Genomic DNA, 23,740 nt, shown 5'->3' on the forward strand with positions numbered 1-23,740 from the left:
CATCACAAAGCTCATATTAGTTTACTATTATACATATTAGATTACTCTCTTTACGGCTATGGGGATAAATATTGAACATAACTGAATGCCTGTAAGAACTATTTTAGGTCTGTGTAAAGGGAACTACACACCTGCTTCTTCCTTCTTTGCTTCTGCTGTTCATCTTCAAGGTGTAGTCTATGATCTTCATCCTACACAGTTCCCTGTCTATGTCCTCTTCCTGTTAGCGTGTGTCTTTCCAGTCCCAATTATCCCACAGGTATGAATTTTACTCTCTCTTTCTAAGAAAAAAATAATCCTTGTTGACAAAATAACAGCTTTCCTTGCATGAAAATAAACCATGATTTTTATGGGCACTGAAGAAAACATTAATATAATTTAATGTGCATTAATCTATAGACAGGTATATAGTTTACAGAATGATGCAGCATGATTTTCTTAAAGCACTTCATGGTATTATTTAGATAATAAATATGCATGATCATGACATTTTGGGGGGGGAAATAGTCCAATTTGTAACGCATGGTTTATTGACAATAAGAGAATTTGACAAACAGAAAAGAGAATTACTCTGTTGTTACAAATCCACATGCATTATTTATGAATTGTGCTGTTTACTGTATTGCTATCACGTTTCTTTTTTATGTGCCATTTTGTTTTCCTTTATTTTATTTTTCCAATAAATCCACTTCAACACATCAAACGCGGGTGTAGTCAACCTTACATGGAGCACATAGAGAGCCTAACACATTTCATGGATTGTGCCTTCATCTAGTTTAAACTTCTTTCCTGGTGTCTTTTCACCATTCTTCACATAATCATGCTGATACATGCTCAAAAGTTTGCCATACAGAATAGAGCGAATATATAACCCAAAAGGGAAGAACTCTGATCACCTTAATTGCAAGAGATTCCATATATCCTCTCTAGTCAGTTACCAAGTTTTCTGTATTTCTAATTTTTCTTAAAAATAAAAACCTTTAGCCATCAAATGAAAATTATCTGTTCATATCCAATTCTCTCCTAGTGGATTTAATTAGGCCCGAGGCTAGAAATACTTTGAAACAGTTTCTTTATTTATGGTCATGGCCCCTTGTTATTAAATTAAAACTCAAGGGATTTCAATAGATCGTAGAAACTTCAGAACTACCTATAGTTATAGTTCTTCAAGGAAATGATTCTAAGCAATGAATTCCATAAGAGTCATTCTTAGCAAGTCTGTGGCACTGAATGACACACACAAAATACAAATTATTTTGATGAAAAAGAAAGTGGTGTGACCAGGGGACAGGATGGGTTGATGCCACTCTTAGAACTTGGGCACTGTCCATGGTCCTGTCCATGGTATCTGTCTTTTTCTCTAACTCCCAAAGCGTCAGAATTGTGACCTTCCCAACAATGTGATGAGGTAACCAATCATCAAACTCTTTCCAATTTTGTATATTTTGGTCTTCATAGTGCCCGAAGAACTTTTCTTCTATACTGGATTTTGTTCCATGACTATGTAATATATGTAATGAGTTATCAAAAGTGCATCCCAAACAGAACAAACTAAAGCAAACAAAACACAAGAAAAGATGACTGATTTTGAACACCAACAAAACAAAAGCTCATAAGAATAGTGTTGTTGCCTTTTTGATCAATGAAACAGAACTGACCTTCAGATTTCTATGTCTCCAGTGTGGGTCAGCACACTTTGATATCTATGAACTATTACAACAGCATCCTAATTGATTTTTCACATCCAGGTTACAGTCTTATTGGATAATTCTAACAGAGATACTAGATTACTAGATATTTTTTCATGATGCAGAGGTTTTGCTATCTTGTAATATCTGGTCTTTGTACACATTCTGATTAGTTATGATTTTCTGCCTGTGACAAAGATTTCCTGGTTTGAACTATTACTTCAGCACAGAAGCTTGATGCTCAGACCCAAATACTCTGGGTCCTGAAAGCAATCCTTTAACATTATAGTGCCTGTTGTAATTTAGAAAAAGTGGCACGGAAGAGGAAGAAGCCTTGAAACCGAGCTCAGGTGGAGGGGATCTGAGGGGGGGGGGAGTGAATGTGAAAATGGGGAGATGGGAAACTGGCCTCTGGGGACAGAAGAGAAAAGAGGTGAGGAAGAGAGAGAGAAAGACAGACAGACCGATAGAGAGACAGGCAGACAGAGAGAGAGACAGACAGACACATAAAGAGAAAAACAGATGGGAGGTGGGCAGGCCCCTTAAAAGGGAACATAGTGAATGTGCACAGGAGGGGCTCTTAGTGGCCATAGCTGAGAGCATTTACCCCAAGGCCAGGCCAGTAGAGATGCCTGAAAGCCAACAGTGCCTCTAGTCAGACTGTTTTTTCATGGAGCTGTTCTTTCTTCTGTAGGTAAAATTTTCATTTCTCTCTAACTCGGTGTACTCTGTCACTGTTTATCATCTATGAATATCTATCTACCTACCTTTCTGTCCGTTTATGTTTCTATGTATGTATGTATGTATGTATGTATGTATGTATCTATCTATCTATCTATCTATCTATCTATCTATCTATCTATATCTATATATCTACCTACCTACCTATCTACCTATCTACCTATCTATGTGTTTGTGTGTGTGTATATGTATGTGACATGACAACTTGGATATTATATAGGGCTGGAAACTGAATCCAGGTCTTAATGCATGCTAGGAAACATTTCGAGTGCTGGGCCACATCACAGACATTTAAAGAGATCTAAGTTTTTTTCTACACTAATTTAAATACCTCTACCTAAAGGAATCACAGCCTTTATAGAATTTTACATTACTTCTTTGACTTGTGCCTATACATTTATATAAAAATTCACCTGAAGCAAAAAAGCATTGTGAATTTGCTTCCTCGGGTCTTGGATACTGTGTGGGAACTTTGGGGAATACATCATTCTCAATTACAATCAAAGATAAACATAATATTTGCAGTTTACTGTAGACAAGTTTTCAGACTTTTGAGTCTTATTATTTCATCTGTGCAGTAGAGGTGTTGGCAATATTTACCTTCTCAATTTACTGTGAAGGAAAATTAGATTGTATATCAATGAATATGTAACATTCAGTGTAAGTGTGAGTATTTATTATACTCAGTCTTAGTGTCAGACAGGTTTGGTTAATTTTTCTAGAAATTCCAGGACACAAATATCATTCTAGTTGTGTTTTCTCTATTTTCTATTAAAAATACTTCTTTTACTTCTGCAGGCTCTTTTCATTCCCTCAAACAGCAAGTGCATACACATTTGTAACATAAAGTATTCTAGTGAAATTCAAAGTTTCTTGTTACTGAGAAGATATATAAAGCATTGCCTGTAAAATAATTAAAACTAAGATGAATGTAAATTCTTGAAATTCTTTGGATAGTTTCTCACTTTAGCATGAAGTACCCCAAAACCTGGCTCTTGCTGATGCACGAGATAATGTGGTTGTTTAAATTAATATATGTGATATTTATTGATTTAGCCAACTTGTGCTATCTTTTCTTTTTATGTGTTATTGTTTCAATTACAAAATGTTGTTTGAATAACAGTTGGCATGAGATTTGGCTATTTACAATTTAATATAGACTTTAATTTTACCCTTAGGAAAAGATACTATAACCACATTAAAAGATTTTCCTAGCTTTTGTTCCCCAAATTTACTGTGTTTTTTTTTAAATAAATCAGGTTTCTTTAGATTGTAAAATACTTTTATTGACTCTGGCCATTTTTATTTGTTTTAAATTATCTAAAGCTTTATAGAGTCCTTTATTTTACAGCAACAATATAAATAACACACCATTTCTAGCTCCTGAAACTAAATATAGCAAAAGTGGGTCATTGTCATATGAACTTCATTGAGAAATTGGTAACCTCTTGTTTGGATCACACAATATTATAGATTTTAATGCTCTGTGATATTCACAATTAAGTCTATTTTAAACATTCTAATTTTTATGAAAGAAAGCCAATTAGCAACTGGATATTATTTCTTGGATGTTGAAGAAAAATATGTTTGCTATGTTTAGAGATTCAATCATCTAAATTTAACACTGTGAAATAAGCTTTGCATATAAAATTAAAATACAGTACAGCATCTAAATTTTAAATAAAGCAAGGATATAGGAAATATTTTAAGAAAACTTTATCTCCAGCTCTATTATATTTATCCTTTTGTCCTTATTATACTGGTTTTAGATTAATGTTAGAAGGTTATATATTGTTTCCATTAATTACACTCAGAGACTTTACTGTGAAATAAAACCAGGGAAGCTTCATATATTCTGTGTGTGAGTCACAGAGTATGCTGCTCAGTGTCCGAGTCTGTTGGCCTGAGACTATAGCCAACCAAGCTAGGCGCCATCAATACAGGGAGCCTGGACTTTCTAGTATCAGTGGATTCTTGTCCACCCACTGCTGAGCATAGGACTTAATGCCTAACAGGATGAGGACGAAGGTGATGATTCCTTTTGACCTCTCTATTTGCATGAAATCGTGCAGTGCTTGGAAAACCAATCCACAGATATGGACAGTGGTGGAGTGACTAGAAGCCCACCGGAAAAGAAGCCAAGTGTAAATTACAAAACAGAAATTACTAAGACAAGACAAAGACACCCATGCTAATCCATGTTGACTAAAGAGTTCAGAAATCTAACTATAATAGGTTTCTTTCTTCAAATAAATAATAAAATCTCCTTGTGGTGATTTTCATGTACAACAGAAGCATCAGAAAAAAATTCTGCTCTCCTAATGTCTTTTTCATTTAAATTCTTTAAAGAATAAAATTATGGCTGAATAATTAATTGGAATTTTAGAGAATTAATAAAAAGTGTCTGCATCCTTTCCTTAATTCATAACAATTCCAGGTTGCAATTAGAAATCCCACCTAAGGAAACTCAGACTTAACTAAATGCAAGACCAGACACTTTTCTTGTTTCCAGAAGGCACAAGCACCCAGGGCTTAAAGCCGTTGAGACGGATGTATGCACAGTGAAAGAACCAGAGTGCAGGAAGAGTCCAGAAACCCCCAAATAAATTATGCAGTTGGGCTATTTTGACAGTTTGTTTTGAACCCTGTAGACAGATGGAATTCTGCACTCAGAGATTGCCGCACAGCAATCACGAAAGCACAACGTTTTCTGTAGCCACTCACTTAACTGTCAAAATTCACAACTGATGGAGAAATTATTCAACAATTTGCGTTTGCTTATCTTTAACTTACTCACAGCTCCATGAATTATTTACATCCTGAGGAAATGCGTGTCCTGAGATTTGGTAACATTCAAAAAAACTTTAAAAATATACTCATGTTTTACTTTTATGAAACTCAAACATTCCAAATATCTTTACCATAGAGTTTACATATATATTTTAAACTGTCGCAAACAACATGTAACCACACGGAATACCAAAAAGGAGTTCAAGTGCCTAAGTTTCCAACAATAGTACAAATTCTGCCATAAGGAAAGCGATGGGTCTTTTAGTCTTGTAGAACAGGATTCGCCAGAGTGCTTTCTGGCATGCTCCAGAGTCCCCTTTATGCACTGTATGCATGATTTAGAAGCAGCTGTGTCAGCACTGATTTATACATTGACAGCTAAGGATAATAAGATATGGGCAAACATACAGCTCACCCTTTTACAGATTAACCTGGAGACTGCATTAGGCAAATTTGATAGCATTAAAAGATTTTGCCAATTTGTCTGGAAACAATTTCTCTTTTGTAGCACGTCAAGGGTAACACTTCTTGCCACTGTACAAATTTAAATGGCTTTGATAAATTGTTCAAGAGGTTAGAGAATGGTAGTGTAGATATATATTTGGCACTTAGAAATAAAAAGGCTATTAACTTAATTGTTAAATGAATTTAATCTTTAAAAATCAAAAGTGCTCAAGGATCTAAGTGTTTTCTTGGAACCACAGCAACCATATTATATCACGAGGCTTTAAATGTCTTCCTGGAAAATGAAATTATACTTCTGCATTGCTTCCTAATAAGCGGGAAAAGCTTTCAACTATTGCAGTAGCAGGAATCCTGGGCAGTATTAGGGAAAAGCTAAGGTTTATAAATGTGGTGGAACTCTAGCTTTCCCAGAATGCACTTGCTTTTATATTGTCCTACATTGTACTATTTATGAGACATCAGGTAATATTATCTATGATTGTGTTTCCTGGCGACTTATTTAAAACTGAGATGCAGCATTCATGAGATATTCCCTACATACATACTTTCTAAATAAGGGATCTATAGAGACCTCTCTGTAAGCTAGCAGATGCAATCACCACAGCTGTTTTATGAAATGTTCAAACAGTTCCTTCAGAGTAGTCCTCAAGTGTGAATTAGGCCTCTTGGTGAATTCTGGACTTGAAACACGGACAAGATGCGTTGATATTTTAATAGTAATCTAACTCTTATACGTCCATGTTCCCAGAGCACTCACAGAGGGCAAACATTTAACTTCTCTATCAAATGAAGCATTAAAATACGTTTTCTCTACTGGAAAAATAATGTCCCTAACATCAAGGTACCATTGTGAGAACCACTTGTTGGAAACAGGACAGAAAGTACTCAGTTCTTTCTTTCAAGAAAGTCAATTAGTTTTCTATGTATTGTTGAAAGTGCTTTCTTCTCTACAAGACATAAGGTACAACATACAAGACATCCCTACCACAATTTCCCCTCCTCCACACTCCCCGCATCCTTTCTTCCCAGATTGGAAGTAAATTTCTTAACATGAACAGTAAGATTTTTAATTCAAACAAAAACATCAGAAAAAGAAAAAAAAATCATAAGCAAGTTTGAGCCATCCGTTTTATTCTGTCTACAACTGAATATTGATGTTCAGTCTTTAAAACACTAAAGAAGAGTCATTTGTTTGAATGATATATGATTGAGTGGGCTGAAAGAAAGGTAAAATGTTTCATAAAGTATATGCTATTGTGACAAAATCCTTAAAGTTGACGTTTTTCTTTTTTTATTGCCTGGGGCTAAAAATTAGCATCTTAAAGAAAATAACCAAAGTTTCGTTTAAGCTTTAATGAATTCATTTCCATCACGCGCTAATATTGAGCAAATAGTTTGTTGTTTTGGGTTTTTTTTTTTTTTGAAATCACATTCTGAAAGTTTCTTAACTCAAAAAATTCTAGACATTGAAGAGAATTTGTATGTAACAATAAATGCAAATCTGAACGGTAGTGAAGCCCGGTTTACAATGACTGTGAGCTTTCTAATGTGTGTTCTTGGTTCGAAGGGTGGGGAGATGCACGGCATCCTCTCTTGTTTTCAGTTTGGAGTCTGGGAAGAAGCTGCCTTTAAAAGATGGAAACCGAAAGTAGCCTTCCTCCTTCTTGCCAAGGATAGTGAAATTAACATGCAGCTGGGCTTCTCTGATAAATGGATTCTGTTAGGTCACTGAGGGGGTGCATGTGACATTAAGTGATTTACAGCCCTTTACCTTAATGAAATTGTTTCAGCAAGATGACGCTGAAAGCTCTTAATGGATAGCTTTTCTTGATGTAATGAAATTGCATTCCTATGGCATTTAATATAAGGTGCAGTTATTATTTACTGGAGCTTTCCAAGGGCTGCTATTTGCACAGACAGTTCGGAACAAAAAGAGACTTCAGTAGCTGCACAGGGAGGGCAGGATGGCTTGTGACATTCTTAAGCGGATGAGTGTGCATGAGGAAGCCTTTCAGGAAGTGCGATCGGAGCATCAGAGCTCCTTCAGAAATCTTCAGGTCTCCTACACCCAGCTTCCGTGCCTTTCCATTACATAGTCTTTTAATCCATTTAACAGGCAACTGGATTACAACCAGATCAGCTGCATCGAAGATGGGGCCTTTAGAGCGCTAAGAGACCTAGAAGTACTGTGAGTATCGCTTATTTCTCTGACTCTTTTCTAGAAAGTTGTTTCATTGTTTCTAGAAAGTAGTAATGTGATGAGTTAGCTAGTCTAATAGCCTTGTGTCAAAATGTTTTCCTAACAGCAACAACAACAGCAAATACTCCTTTTAAAAAAAACTTGTGAATACACAGAAGAGTCAAGATGTATGTGGGCGAAACCAAGGAAATGTTTCTATGTAGACATTCTGTATTTAAGAAGAGCAATTGAAAGCCCACTTTTAATAAAATAACCTCATAACATTGATAGATGTTTCCAAAGTTCCCAGATCCCTAAATATTAAGATAAAAATCCAAAATAAACCACTATTTACTAATATATTTGGTGGTTAGTGAGAAATGGAAAGGTGTTTTCATTTAATCATGCAATTTTCCATGATGACATAAGTCAAGTTCATTTTTGTATGTTTATTTTGAATTTGGGTTCTGAATTTGAATGAGCCATGGATGAGATCCATTTCAGAGACTTCACTGCTATTCTCCTTGAGTGAAAAGATTTTTCCATGTGTTAGTTCCATCCACAACAGAGTCAGAAATTTAACGTGTTCAATATGAAGTGGTTTAGAATTTCTCATTAGTTTGTTAAAAGTTGTACAAGAATTAACAAGTCCACCCTCCATAAAAAGAGGGTGAGTTAATTGCGAAGTTTTGAGCCACTGAAATATAATCTGAAGATGAATAATATTTCAACTAAGATATTTTATTTTACTATGATTGCTATGTGATTCTTATTTTTATTACATGTTGAGAAGAGTTTCTACCTGTCCCCGATCTGAGTTAACATTTTAAAGAGTTGATAAGAAATCACAAATGTTACGTGTCTGAATTGCTCAGTACATGGAGGTCATGTTTATTGCTGTTGAAAAACAATCTTTTTTCTACTTCAAAGATGGTCAAATTGCTTACACACACTTTAGTTTAAAGCCCCTTTTTAACCAGTGTGCAAATAACTGTGCTGCTTGTGTGTGAGGGTGGAGGTGGGGGCAATGAGTGAGTGTAGCAGACGGAGAGCAAGTGTCAGTCCCGCAAACTGAAGTGTTTAATATATATAGAGAGAACTATATAACATATATAACTACAGATTAACTTGAATCAGAAATGGTCACCTTGCATATTGTTATTTTCATCTTAGCAAATTTCTAAACATTGATTTTTTTTTGAGAACTGTTATTATGCGAATGAAATAGAAATTTAAACATTGGGATATTGTTAAATTTTATCTTAATAAAATGACTAAAGTTTGACCTCTGCGGGAACCATTAGTATGCAACATGATATTCTTTACCATGAGGTTAAATAAAAATCTAAACCATTGGAATGAGGCTCCTAATTTCATATCATAGCGCTGCATGATGATAACAACCTGCTCACAGATGCAAATAGTTAAAATTATCCACTACAAGAAAATGTTTGGGTATTTTTAAAAATTTCAATGTTTCTGGTAAAGTTTTGTGATGTCACAAATGTACTTTATATAATTTTTAAAGATAATACATTTAGTGCATTTTAAACAGTATTTCCATAATTGGATTGATAAAGGAGAATGGGATAAAACTTTGAAAAGATGGAATTACTAAATACACCATTACTAAACGGTATTCCTGAAAGAAGGGTAACAATTCTGACTTCGTAGATTCTCTTCTTATGATCTCATGAAAGAATAGCAACTTAAGGTTCATATGTAATTTCAGATTCCCAGGGTATTAATTTAAGTTTTATTTTTATTCCATGAGCATATTTGACTATCTGACACTATTGAGGCCAAACAAGAGAATATGGTGTGATAGTGCTGATCACTGATAAAATGTCTAGATAAGGGTTTCTTTTTTTAGAAAAAGAGTTAATGAAGTCTGAGATTCCAAGGGAAGTCAGGATTGGTGAGACACGAGTTAGTTTCTTATTCTTCCTGTTTAATTCTGGTTGATAGAATATACAGTTAACTATGTATTTTTACTATGAAGAAATAGTCTCAATAACATTGAAAACTAAATTTGTCTATATGGCTTTTTTCTTATTAGGACATTGGACAGAGAAATGAAATAAAATGCTAGATTTATCTATTTTTCCTATAGAATAGTCATAACTTAATTAAATGGGAACATAGTGAGTCATGTCCATTAAACACTAGACTTTCTGCCAAGTCCTGCTCTTGGTTGGCACTATGAGATAGTAGCAACTAAATCATCATCAAATTGTAACGTGTACACCATCATTTCAAGGGGAATATTTTGTATTTTTGCACTAATAAAACATTTTTATAAAAACATAATCTGGTTAAAAAAAAGAGCGAACTTAAAAATTGATTTAGTTCCCATGCAAAAGAAGTATTCACAAGTGAACTCCTCAAATCGTATCACAGTATACCCTGAACCTTCAAAGATTTTAGTTATGTTGAGTATGCCTAAATTATGAGAGTGGGAAAAGATGTCAGTTGAAATCAAATCCCTCTGAAAAGAGACACACCTGCAGAGATGAATAAGACAAGCAGAAGATACTTGGATAGAGTTGGTAAGAGTAATGGACTTTTTTGGGGTTGATTGTTAATTTTGTGAAATATTCTGGGGGTGAAGTGAAAGTGAAGGACTACAGTTTATCGAAGACTAAGTGATCTGTAAAAACAGAGTGATTCTTCGAGTGGGAAATTGACAGGACACCGGGGGTTCTGCCCATGCAAAAGAGGTACACTGATGAGCAGGGGGATGGCATTTGAGCCTCATCAGTTTTCACTGGACTTTTTAACTGAGCAGTCTGTGGAGGTCAGACGAGGGGCATCAATGAAATGAGCCAGCAAAGAGATGGACTGGGCAAGAAAATAGACAAGAAGAGACAGGCCTCTCCCATGTGGAGTCTGCAGGCACACTTGACTATGCCTTTCTTGTTCTGCTGAGCCTCTTGTTTCTTATATCAACATGGTGAAGGCAGGCATGAAAATATCGTCAATAAAACCTCAAACTACTCTTGAAAGAAAAAGAAACAAAACACAAACAAGCAAGCAAACATACAGAAACCAAAAATGGATAGACAGCGGAGGACACTGTGCTTCGCAGTAAACCAGACATAGATATACGCCCTTGTCATAACCTAGTGTTCAGTTGTTTGTCTCCCGGTGCTATGGAAGGTGGTCAAGCAATATGACTCACCCAGGAACTTTGAAATAGAAATTTTTAGATCAATCTCCTATTTATTGTTAAAAATACTAGTAATAAATTCATCTATTTCTTTTTGTTAATCACCCGTGTGGGAACTAGAAAGAGTACCTTTTCAATTATACCTCTTCAGTTATAACATCAGGTGTGCAGGATTGCTGTCCATGGTATTATCGAGAGACCAGGAATTGACTTCTCAGGAAAGTTGGTTACATCAGCTGTGTACTTAAAACATTGAATGACCCACTTGGCTACCCAGTTTGAAATGTATTCACAGATAAAATAAGTAACCTAGTGACTAAAAGTCACATAGAGAGAATACGTAAGTCATGAGCATCTATAAAACATTGAAACCATTGCCTCATGTTGTCTAAAATCTGGTATTTACTTATGCTCTGCCATCATGGACGACTTGTGAAATACTGTTACAGTATATCTGATGTTTGAAGTAAAAGTTTACGTCACACAGGAATTTTCTTTCAATTGATTCTCTTTCTCATTTTCAACATAATAATTACTATGAAGGGAGAGAAGGAGCAATCTGAATTAAGCAACAATTATACCTTTCACCAAAGCTCCTTTGACCACCTGTCTTTCTGACTCTACCTCACGACATGATGACTGAGATTGTGACCCAACAGAATTACACAAAGGACAGTATGCCATGCTACAACTAAAAGAATACACTAAGGCTTTAATATGCTGCCAGAGCAAGACACTTCATCTCCAAAAGATGAAAATGCCAAATTTATATGCATGATATTTCACCCAAGCTTAAGGAGTAGCCATTACCCACAGCAAAGGGTAATTAAATAGTCCTTCATAATAACGATTATGTGTTGTTGGTATGGGGTGTCTGCTGGAGAGTCCAAGAATGTGAACATCACCATGGACACTAATTAAACAAAGAAATGTAAAGTCAAATTTTCTAATTCATTTTTCTATGGTAAGCAGGCTTGCATGCAATAGTATAATGCAACAAAAATATCTGACCTAAGCCATACATATATATTTTACAATTGTTTAATAAGATGGAATGCATAGTAATATATTTAAATATGAAAATTAGGTATCATATTTTCTCTAAAATAGTGAATTCTCTTTGTGTTCTCTACAAAGAAGTTTACTTAAATGAAGCCATAAGAAAATTTTGATGTTAATATAACAAGATCAATGATTTTCCAAATCTAACTAAAAATTTTAACTTTTTTTTTATTCTACAGCACTCTCAACAATAACAATATTACTAGACTTTCAGTGGCAAGTTTCAACCATATGCCTAAACTTAGGACATTGTAAGTAGCCAAAATGTACAGAAAGATGGATTTAATTATTAAGAATGTTTCTTCAGTACAATCTTTAATAATCAGTGTATAGGACTGTTAGTTCATTATAACAAAGGCAAAGAAAATGCAATTTGGGAAGAATGCTAGAAGTACTATTTTAGAAAATGAACTGTTACTCTGAAAACTTGGTTTCCTTACAAATGATATGCATTGCATAAAGTTTGGAGAAAAATAAAACATTTACTTTGAGCTATTGGAGAGGTCACATTCCATTAAAAAGTGAAAGACTCCTTGATTGGCTGTCAGAAATGATAAATGGGAAATCTTTATGATTTTATTACTGTATTAGAAGCAGACCTAATACAGCTAACGTGTGCTCCAGCGTTCTCTGTAATGTAAAGTCAGGGCATCACCCACTGGTGCTTGCATAATTAAAGCTGTGTCAGCATTTACATTTAAAACTATCTTTCCAGGGTCACACACAGTCATTAAGATATTTTTTGAAATAAAATATTAACTACAGCTTATTTTTCTCTCTCCAAGAAAAAAGAATTGTTAAACTCCAATGTGCAGCGTTTTAATTTTAGTATTTTAAGATACAAATCTGTGGTGAACTGGGTTTCAAAATCGCCCAGACCTAGAAGGTGAATTGCTAGAAACAGGGGGAACAAAATCAAAGATTTGGGCTTGTGGTGGAAAAATGAATTTTTATATCAGTTACGTCTATTTTGATTAATTTTTCAAAAAATTTCTCTTTTTAAAATAGCAAATAACCGAGCCAGGCATGGCACTGCACATTTGGCAATCCAATCATTTAAGAGGCAAAATAGGAAGTTCAGGCATTCAAAGCTGACCTTTGCTACATAGGGAGGTCAAAGTAGCATGAGTTACATGAGATTCTCCCTTATAAAAATAAACAAATCAATAAGCAATCAAATATCTGATACTTGAAAACATTCATTTAATTTTTTTAAATAAACACACACTGAGTTGTGTGTGGTGACAAGGCCTTTAATCTCAATAATCTCAATATTCAGGTAGCAGAGGCAGGTAGAGCTATTGAGTCCAAGGCCAGTCTCGTCTACATAGTGAGTTCTAGCCAAGGATGCATACTCAGATCTTATCTAAAAAATAAAATTGAAAAGTGCTTCATTGTATAAATCTTTTAATTCCCTGACATTGCTAATTTAATAACTAAATTTATTTCCCTGACAAAATGAGATTGATTAATAACCTCACTTACCTAAACTGTTTTTGACAAAATCAGTTTAATATTAACTATATGTAATATATGTGCAAAGAAAGAACTATGATTTTAATACCCGTAAAAAGAAATAGTTAAACAGTACATCAACGTATCATTGCATTTTTGTGCCTTTATCTGCTGGTAGCCATATACTAGCTTATCTTCCAAACCAGCTGTAGATTGTTTTTCATTTTTTAAAACTTTTTCTTATTGATTTTATTGAGCTATACATTTAAAAAATATTTTTGTATCTTTTCATCACTCCCTGTTTGACAAGGACATGGAAACAGTCTCTGTTTAGTTGAACATATTTGCTAAGAATGGTGAAAGAGGTACCAGTGGCTACCAAAGGCAGTGTTCAAATTCTCAGCAAACTAAGGAGCTGGTCACTCACCGTTCCAAAAATCCAATATTTGACCTCAGGATATCCATTTTAGTTTTGATGCAGGGCATCCTGGTTCTTATACAAACACTCAAGGAGAATATGGCCATCATTTAATTTAAATCCCCCCCCCTTTTGGTTGGCTCGTTTTTCTCTAGCATCATTGGTACTTACAAATTCCATTTTTATACTTGGATTATCTTTCTAGGCTGAGTTCTGTATTTTACAATCCATTATCATTATTGAGTTAGAATTGAACACATCAGCTAAAAGGGGCTAAAATTGTCCCACTGTGTCATAGACAATTCTAGGAACGATGTTTTGATTTATAGCATTAGGTGCCCTGTCTTTAGTTTGAGCAAACGTAAAACACAGTTTGAAGTCATTTACCTAATTTAGTGGATACATTTGCCTGATATTTTATTAATGGAGAAGTACTATTTGCAATTTGGAAGGAACCCATGATCTTGCATAGATTCTGGCAGAATAAAGGGGTCTTATTTAATTTCTTCCCATCCAGCCACTTTTGCCTTTTAATTTTACTCTTTGCTCTTTGAAGCTAGAGTCTAAGAACCAAATTCAGCTAATCCCTTTTCTGAGAGACTGGGCCCAGTGGGGTGGGGGAAGAAGAACGGAGGGAGGGGAGAAATTACAAGAGGTATGTTAAAAGCCAACTGTCTTATATTGAATTATTATTCATCTTAGCAAAATAGTGCTATGCTAAAATGACTTTGTAAGCCGTTGCTATAGGAACTAACAATGGTCTTTGCTGATATTTGACCTATAAGCCACACCTTTTGTTCTAAACACTTGCCGTCCACCCCTCTTCACTCTCACAGCCTTGGACCACCTCCATTGGCTTTTGTTATGGTGGGGATGGAGAATAATTTGCCCCGGGCTGATATTTTTTTCTCATTACCCCTTTGAAGGAATATAAGCAAAATAATTTCATGGTCCTTCTTCTTCTGCCTTTTTGCCTAGCTAAGACTAGGACTGACTCATGTTTATAAAGTAGTTTAATTATCTGAGAAATAATCGTAATAGGAATTCCCTAATGGGTGCCTGTATTGGTTTTGTTTTATTTTTTTTTTAAAGAAGTATATCTTTTTACTAATAAAGTTTGAATTAACTGTCTCCCATTTTCTTGCTTTGAACTCTTCCCTCTTCTTTAGTCGACTCCATTCAAACAACCTGTACTGCGACTGCCACCTGGCCTGGCTCTCGGATTGGCTTCGCCAACGGCCTCGGGTGGGCTTGTACACTCAGTGTATGGGCCCATCCCACCTGAGGGGACACAATGTAGCAGAGGTTCAAAAACGAGAATTTGTCTGCAGTGGTAAGATCAGTGGGGTTGTAGTATTTAAAAAAAAAAAAAACACTCTGGTGTAACAGGTGTGTGGAATTCAAATTTCAAAGGTGGAGAATTCTCCCCAGGGAGTCATCATGCATTCATCACCATGGAGACTCTGTTGTGCAGCAAGAAGAACACTGGATTCTAGGACATTTGTACCTAGGGCAATTGTTGATTACTCGGATAGAACAATCTTTCCAGTTGCATCCCAAGGGAATATAGGAAATTCCCAGTTGTAACAATATTTGTGAAATATTGTTTTATCTTTTATTGAAGATTACTGTCTACTTTTATACTCACTAGTGAACAACAACTAGTAATCCTGAATACTTATCCTAAAATTCAGTACAACTCAACTGTGATTATAAAAAGGTAGAGTATCACTTTATAAATATGTACATCTAATGATTCACTTCTACTAAAAATAAGTATATTTTTATGTACCAGAACATCTGCAAAACATAATTATCAAAGGCTAACATTTGCTGTATTCTGCATGTCTAAACAGTAATGTAAATATTTCACACATAGCTGCCTCACTTTACCCTTGAAACAACTATATGAACAATATAAATTAATCTCTATATTGGAGACTAAAATATAGTATAAAATCATAAGCTTTTCCAATTTTATATGTTCAAATTCAAGGATCTCAACCTATATAGTCTATATTTGCATACATATATGTACATATGCACACAAATAAATTATATACATGCATATGACTGTGTGTATTTATGAATATATGTCTAGGTGTGCTTCAGAACACTGTTTAAAATATTATGAAACACATAAACTTTTGATTTTTCTGGGGATAGACCCGAGGCTCGTATATATTTTGACAAGACCTCTTCCAAGCCTAACACGAAGTTTGAAATCACTATATAATTGGCTTCTCTTACTTGCCTGCACAGATATGGATTCAAGCAACCAGCATCAAAACATTACTAAAACAAATGATCAGTACTGAAACTTTACCATCATTTTCTTGTCTTTAGTCTCTAAGCAATGCACTATTATAACAAATATTTGCATATCATTTATATTCTATTCATTGTTGTAAGTAATCAAAAGATGACTGATATTATAGGGTTGATTTGCATAGGCCTTATCCAAATATGATATAACTTTATAAGGGAATTTTACAGCCACTAATTCTGGTATGTGTGGAGGTCCCCGTCTCTTCACCCATGCTTACCATGCATTGAAAGCAGTTCACATTTTTAAACGCCTGGAAGAAAATTACTAGCTCATTTTTGGACATTTAAAGAAATCTTTTGGACGTTTAAATGTATTTCCACACTTTGTGATCTACCTCCAGTTTTCTTATAATAACCTGGAATATTCTCGGTGTGTTTGGTTGCTTTTTAAAAATCCAAACAAATGACTAACATTTCTCTAACCATCGTTTTTCTCTTTTTTGTTTTCCCCGCACTGCCTTCTAGATGAGGAAGAAGGCAAGTTTATATTTTGTGTTTGTGTTTTCTCCCTCCTTGCATTTTTTTTTTTTAGACTTAGAATATTGTTGTACTTTGAGAACCAGTGTGGAGGTCTGGGTTTAGCAACTAGCCCACAGTCTTTTCCTGGCACTTCTCTCACACGGGGAGGGCCCCTTCCCAGTAGATCCCAGAAGATTGTCCTGATTTTCTCCAGAAACCATGGCTAAGCAGGCGCCTGTTTGGTGCAACCTGGCTGATGATGTTCTGGTTTTCGTTACTCAGACTAGGAAATCTGATTTCAGGAGACTTTTGTGTTCAAACACTGAGCAGTGAAATTACACATCTGCAGGTGACTGCTCATAGCAAAAGTTTCTATCAGATGAAGCCCTGAAAAGGATCATTTGGATGAACAATTATAGAATGATCTCCCACAAATTACCATAATAACTTCAAAGAAAGCAGCAATTTTGAATCTATCCAGACATCAAACTTCTATTATCTAGTTTTCTCCTCCATTTGTTGGCATGGCCTAACTTAATTTGACCAACAGTTATGTCAATCAAGATGGAAGTCCTCTGCATTTTTTTCTTTCTTTTTTCCAGAAGCAAAGTAAATTATGCTACATCAGTTTGATTAAAACCAAGCTCCAGTTAAGCTTATTAGAAATTATATAGCTCATTCTGAAATATCTGCCTATTGAGAACTCATGTTACTTTTGAATAGAATTCTGGTCTTGAATCTAAATTTAGTTTTACTAACCTTTTCTAAGTTTTGAAAATGTTACAATTGTTATGATTTCTTATCTTATAATATTAAGATATAACTGCATGCTTTCCCAAATATAATCTAGAAATATTAAGGATGCTTATTTAATAAACAAGCATGCGAGGACTTGATCTTTGCCTCCTGCTTTCTAAGATTAACACAGTCTGTATATCTCTCTATTGTGAAATTCCAGAGAAAAATCTAACTTGTGTTGATTTTTTTTTCTCTTTTAGGTCATCAGTCATTCATGGCTCCCTCCTGCAGTGTTCTGCACTGCCCTGATGCCTGTACCTGTAGCAACAATATTGTGGACTGCCGAGGAAAAGGCCTGACTGAGATCCCCACAAATCTTCCTGAGACCATCACGGAAATGTATGTGCCCCAAATTTTCTTTCTCTTTCAACCTCCCTAATTAATCCAACACATGGTTTGCTTTCCGGAAGTTTGGGCTTCTCAGGCACCTCTGATTAGTTGCTTTAGGCAAATCATGTTTTCAGCATTGTATCAACCTTTCCTATGTTCACTTATATACACTGATGAAAGGATTATGATTTGATTTTATCACAGGTATAATTAAAAGGAATATATTTCAGAAAATTATATTTGAATAAGCATTTAGGCTTTTTTAAAGACAATATGTGCTTCTCATCCTGACGTTAAGGTCAGCAGGTTTAGTGATGTTGGGTTCTGGCTAAAGCAATGGAGTACAAAAAGGTGACCAACAGAAGTAAATAAAGCACAACGAGAGGGTTGCTGCCTTCTCAAAACTCAGGTTTAGATTGAAGTCTCATGATCCTTTTTAAATGCATAGAGTATATAAAATATAGAATGTGCTAGATTGTAGCGTGTCATCTATTACTTAGCTAGAAAACTTTTTAAAGTTTGTACCATAGTAACTACTTCCATCAAAAGCTCAGTCCTCTTGACTATTATAGACCTTCTTTGTGTGACGCTGAGGACTGATTGTTAGTGTCCATGTGAAATGTAAGTCATGTTCATGAAACAAGTGCATATAAGATGCAGCTCAGAACGTCAGCATCATAGAAAGTTTAGAGGAAAAATCACAGTTTCTATTAATGAAGAAGGTATCTCTAACTGCCTAGATTATCATGTTACTGTTTTATAGGGCAACTCTAAATTGTAACACTGTAATCAGTTTTTGATTGTTTGCTTAAATCAATAAAAGAGGAACAATTTCTCATAAAAAGCAAAAAAAAACTTTTTAAGAACTACCTCTTTCAACCCATTTGTTTAATTTCTATAAGTGAACTACTTCAATTTTCTTTATGTGAGAATAATCTTAGTCCAAGAATATATATTATTTTCAAGTATAATATGTGCTTAATAATGTATTTAAATAATTGGGGTAAGAAACATGATCTTCTCCAGAGCCTCCAAAATGCATTGAGATTTTTATACAAGCACCAAAGCATAATAGACTCTTCATCCAAGGTTTAGTTGGTGGAATAAGATCTTACGATTTCTATGTATTTGGTTTTGGCTGGGTATTGCAAGAATAAGATATGGTTTGGGAAGTACCAGGTCCAGTTCTGTAAGAAAGAAGCACTAGGAACAAATAACAGAGGTGGAAGTGAGTGGTAGGCAGCAGAGGTTATAAAGGTGAATGGGAAGATAATATTTTCACTTTGAGGCATTGCAAAAAGAAAACACTGTTGTAATAAGTCTCTGTCTATCATTGAAGGCATTATTATTTAAGCCTTTGAGCTTAGTTAGAACTTAGAAGAAGTATATTATGAAAAGAAACCCACAATATTCATTAATCTCCACAAGATTTATTTTTATAGACACATGAAGAATATATGATAGAGACAATGTAGAAGCAGTTGCATACAGTCAATAATCCTTATTATTTAAAAGAATGCATGTGTGTACTATAATTTTATTGATGTATACTCACATATAACATTGGACTTCATAAAAGCAATTTCTTTCAAAGATCTTATTTCTTTGATCATATTCACCCTAGTTCAATTTCCTCCTCTTCCCAACTTGCATTTCCCCTCTGCTGGCCTCTCTTTCCTTACCCCAGTCTCTATTTTGCTTTCATGCTTCATATGTATATTTTTTGTGTATTTATGTGTGTAAACATATATGACTTTCTGTTCCTATAAGAAATTTTTAGAACCCACAAATAAGAAAAGAATCATAAAATGGGAAATATTTTTTTTCCTATCTAGTTTATCGATTTGGTATGTTGATTTCCAGTCACATCCACTCTCCAGAAAACTACATATGTCTTTCTCCTTTAGAGGCCAATAAAATTCCACTGTGTTTACATGTAGACCACATTTTCCTTATCCATCATTTGCTGACAGTTGTTCAGGCTGATTCCATAACTTAGATATTGAGTAGTGTTACCATAATAGATGTGCATGTACAAGTATCTCTGTGATGTATTGACTTCAGTTCATGGTTTTTTTTTTTTCTTAAACAGTAAAACAGTATAATGACCTATCCAGATACAAAAAAATATATTTAGTATATAAAGTCATCATCATTTTTTCAGAGATTTTTCTTTTAATTAATGAGTGGTTCTTTGCAAATAGCATTTAATAACTATGGAATGAGGCATCAAGTATTCGTTGTGAGATGAGTGGAATGCATGCAAAGGCAGATAGCATTACAGAAAGCAGAGGGGAGGCCAAGAGAAACTGAGTAAGAAGAGTTGATATATTTTGTTTAGAATCCCAGTTTTATCTCTCATTTACTGACTCTGAGTTCATGATTAGGTTACTTCTCTTCTATGAACTCATCATTTTTGGAAACTAAAACATTTTGTTTTTGGGAAATAAAATAATATGTGTAGAACTATATGCACATCATAATCTAGAAACCCATAAATGATACCTCAAACCTGGAACACTTACAAAAGCGGCACCTGAACTAAACCCCATAGAGAGGCGATGAATGGAAAGAAACTCTGAGTTGATTAAACATTAATGGACAGATTTTATAGGAATGCTGCTTGGGTGATATGTGATAATGCAGAGAACAGAGAAAAGGACATTTAAAAATGGGTCAGTGCAACTTCATAGAGGGTTTCGATACTATTAAAAATCTTAGAATTTATTTGGAATGCATCTGGAAACAGGTATTTTTAATTGAATCTTCCGAAAGAATTGTCTTAGGGCTGTATCTCAATGGACTTTCAAAGCAGAAGATACCTAGGAATCTATTGCCTTACCTTTGTGGATGTTGGAAGAGGAGGAAATGTTGGACAATAATAAGAAGGGGACTTGGAAACAGATGGTAGTTAATACAGAGGTTTGATTAGTAGGGATTAATACTACTGGTGAGGATTTATACGAAAATGCAGCAAAACTGATGCCAGTTTCAAACCTGAGCAGTGGGAAGACTGTAAATAAGAAGTAAAAATTGTAAAGAGGTTCAAATAACATCATGCAGGTTATAATAATTTTAAACAAGGAAAGAATTTGCCTGAGTCAAAATTTATGAAGTAACTGACTCCTCCTCCCAAAAAAAATCTATGTTGAAAAGTAATTTCATCAAGCAACCAAGGGAAAGAGAAAAGAGGCAGAAGGCTAGGGCAGTGAAAGCTAGAAAGAGCCTCCAGGCAATGTGGTCTGCTCAAGCAAGTGTTGCTGCCTGTGAGCCCGCTGAAGTTCAAAGCAGTTCAGACTTTTAACCATTCATATGAATGGATCCAGTTTTGTCAACAGTGATTACAAAAGCCACTTATCAATGTTAAGACTGGGAATCCCAAAGGGTGAAAATGAACAGCTCAAATCGTTATTCAAAAAGAACTGATTTAAAAATTCAGAAACCTGCAATTGTTAGAAAATTAGAATGAAAGAATATCTTTGAAAAAAAAATAAAGTCAAATAAAACTAGTGAGGAAAATCAAGAGTTAAAGAAGGTGTATGTGCACACAGGAAGAAAGCAGTCAGATCTTCTCCTAACAAAGGGAGACTAACATGTTCTAGAAGAGCAAGCTAGGGGCAAAAATTTATCAAAAGCAATACAGTGATGTGGGACATTTTAAATGTCTTGTTCTATTAATCATTTTTATTTTTCACTTTAGCACTTTGCCTCTACCTTGCATGCTCTATAGACTTCACATAATGGTCGAGTTTAGCAGCATGGAAGTTATACTAAATAATGCATCCCATTGGGTTTGCCTATATTAAAGAGGTGATATGTTATATTGTGGTACCATAACTTCAATTTATAAGTTGGTATACAAATGTTCGTCAGGCTACAGATGAATTTTATTCATTATTCATTATTCAGTGGGAATGAAACACCTTCAGAAATGTAACATACTAGCTCAGTGACTCACATTTTTGTCTGTTGAAAATAAAGAATATTGCTAGTATTGAAAAATCATGCAAATGGTACTCAACAAAACATTATTTTCAATTTTTAGAGATAACTTTTTTCAAATATTATTGTTTACACTGTTATCATTTTATTATTAAAATATTTATTCATCTTATTCAAATATTTCACAACAAGGTATAAGTGGGTTATCTGTGTAGCATCTTTATTTCAGATTGAGATATTTTAATAGTTTTGACATGTTTGTTTTCTTAGGCTGTGATACATCTTTATTATAAGATTCATAATTGTAATAAAGAGAAAGGATATAAGTTCTATATAAGAGTGAACACCTGACTGTGATCTAGGTTACTAAACAATATGCAAATATTATCTCCATTCTATTTTGTTTTTAGGAAGCACAAATCATATTTTGGTGTTTTACAAAACATTTTTTCTTGAAGATATAAAACATCATAAAGTAGAAATAGGTTAACATCTATTTAAACTCTTCAGTGCTGAATGCTTGCACACATAGCATATAATTTGAGTTTTCATTGACTCGTGTGATGAGTTTTACAGAGTAGGAAAACCACTTCAGAGACATGTTCAGAAAACCCTGGGGGAACTCTCCTCAGGAAGCCTGACGACTAAACAATGATTTTATCATGGCCAGTGGTTTGCATTTGCATTCGTGGACTGGGAATAAGTTTTGACTGTATCTACTGATCACATTTTAATTTATAAGTTTATTTTATTTTTTTAATTCATTGGGAGTTTCAAGTAACATGTTTTGATCATATCTACCTCCCTTCCACCATTTCTTTGCAGATCCACTCCCCCTTTTCCACCCACCTAACTTTGTCATTTTTATTTTTAAACCCTTAAAGACAATTGTACAGTACCAATATTCTAGGGTATATAGTCTTTGACTGAGCCACAGTCAACTTCTCAGGAGCTACACTCTTAGAGAACATGGTCTTTCCCTCTCTCAGCAGCTGTCTCCATCCATTCTGGCATTATAACTGTTATGACTTAACTATTGGGACCGCATAGAACTAAAATGTTTTGTACAGTAAAGGGAACCATCCCTCGTGTAAAAAATCATAACAGGGAGAATTCTTTAGCAGATATGTGTATTTGTGTTTTTAAACATCTTTCAGTACCAAAGTTTGAGTTCTAAGAAGGCAAGATCAAGTTCTATTCAAGCCACCAGAGAGTAACTTAACCTGTAACAAAACTAATACCGTGGCACAACAAAGCACTTTGATACGCAGTTGATGAATAGTTATTGGAAGTGAGAGTATACACAATTCAGAATCTATCAAGCACTTAATGTTGACTTATCTATGAGAGAGCTGTTGTACCAAGATTAATAAGTGTAACCACAAGGTCGAGTCAGGCTTTCTTTGTTGACATAATGATTGCTTATAAGCAGAATTTCCAAAAATTTGAATAAATAAATTTAATTTTAAAAATGTCTGATAGTCTAGGCTAAAGTGGACTAGAAAGCTGAAAGAATTCATCAGTAAAATTTTCTTCTTACATATACTGCTTTGAAGTCCATGTTAAGTGTTATATCTCCTTTGGCTGCATTCTCTGATGACCAAACCAACATGTTGTAATTACTCTCCTTCTTGAGAGATGGATGCATTTATCACCTTAAAGATGATGCGTGGATACCTTTCTCTGAAGTCATATTTCTTTTGTAATGCTAGGGCATAGATATGTAATCTTTCAACGACTAACAATATCATTTTGTGGCAGAAGAGAGGAGAGAAAAAAACTGAGATGAGTTAAAATATCTTACTAAAATGAAAAAAAATTCAATCTTGAAACAACTCACTGAGCTTTTTTTTAATTTTATTACTTTAAAAAATACCAATCCAAATTCCTACTTCCTCCCCTGCTTCCACTCTCCT

At 34.6% G+C, this 23,740-nt stretch overlaps 1 protein-coding gene across 2 annotated transcripts in view; it reads left to right on the forward strand.

Moving 5' to 3' along the window:
• Slit2 (slit guidance ligand 2) overlaps positions 1-23,740 on the forward strand; it is a 330,345-nt gene that overhangs the window by 199,054 nt on the left and 107,551 nt on the right. For both annotated transcript variants that reach the window (XM_050150144.1, XM_050150145.1), the window contains exons 6-9: positions 7,801-7,872; positions 12,274-12,345; positions 15,137-15,300; positions 17,753-17,891. In XM_050150144.1, the coding sequence (XP_050006101.1) occupies positions 7,801-7,872; positions 12,274-12,345; positions 15,137-15,300; positions 17,753-17,891 (447 nt within the window). The remainder of the gene's footprint in view (positions 1-7,800; positions 7,873-12,273; positions 12,346-15,136; positions 15,301-17,752; positions 17,892-23,740) is intronic.

This window comes from Alexandromys fortis, unplaced genomic scaffold, assembly GCF_014885135.2.
Source record: "Alexandromys fortis isolate MF-2015 unplaced genomic scaffold, M_Fortis_MF-2015_v1.1 scaffold_0, whole genome shotgun sequence".
Taxonomy (NCBI): Eukaryota; Metazoa; Chordata; class Mammalia; order Rodentia; family Cricetidae; genus Alexandromys; species Alexandromys fortis.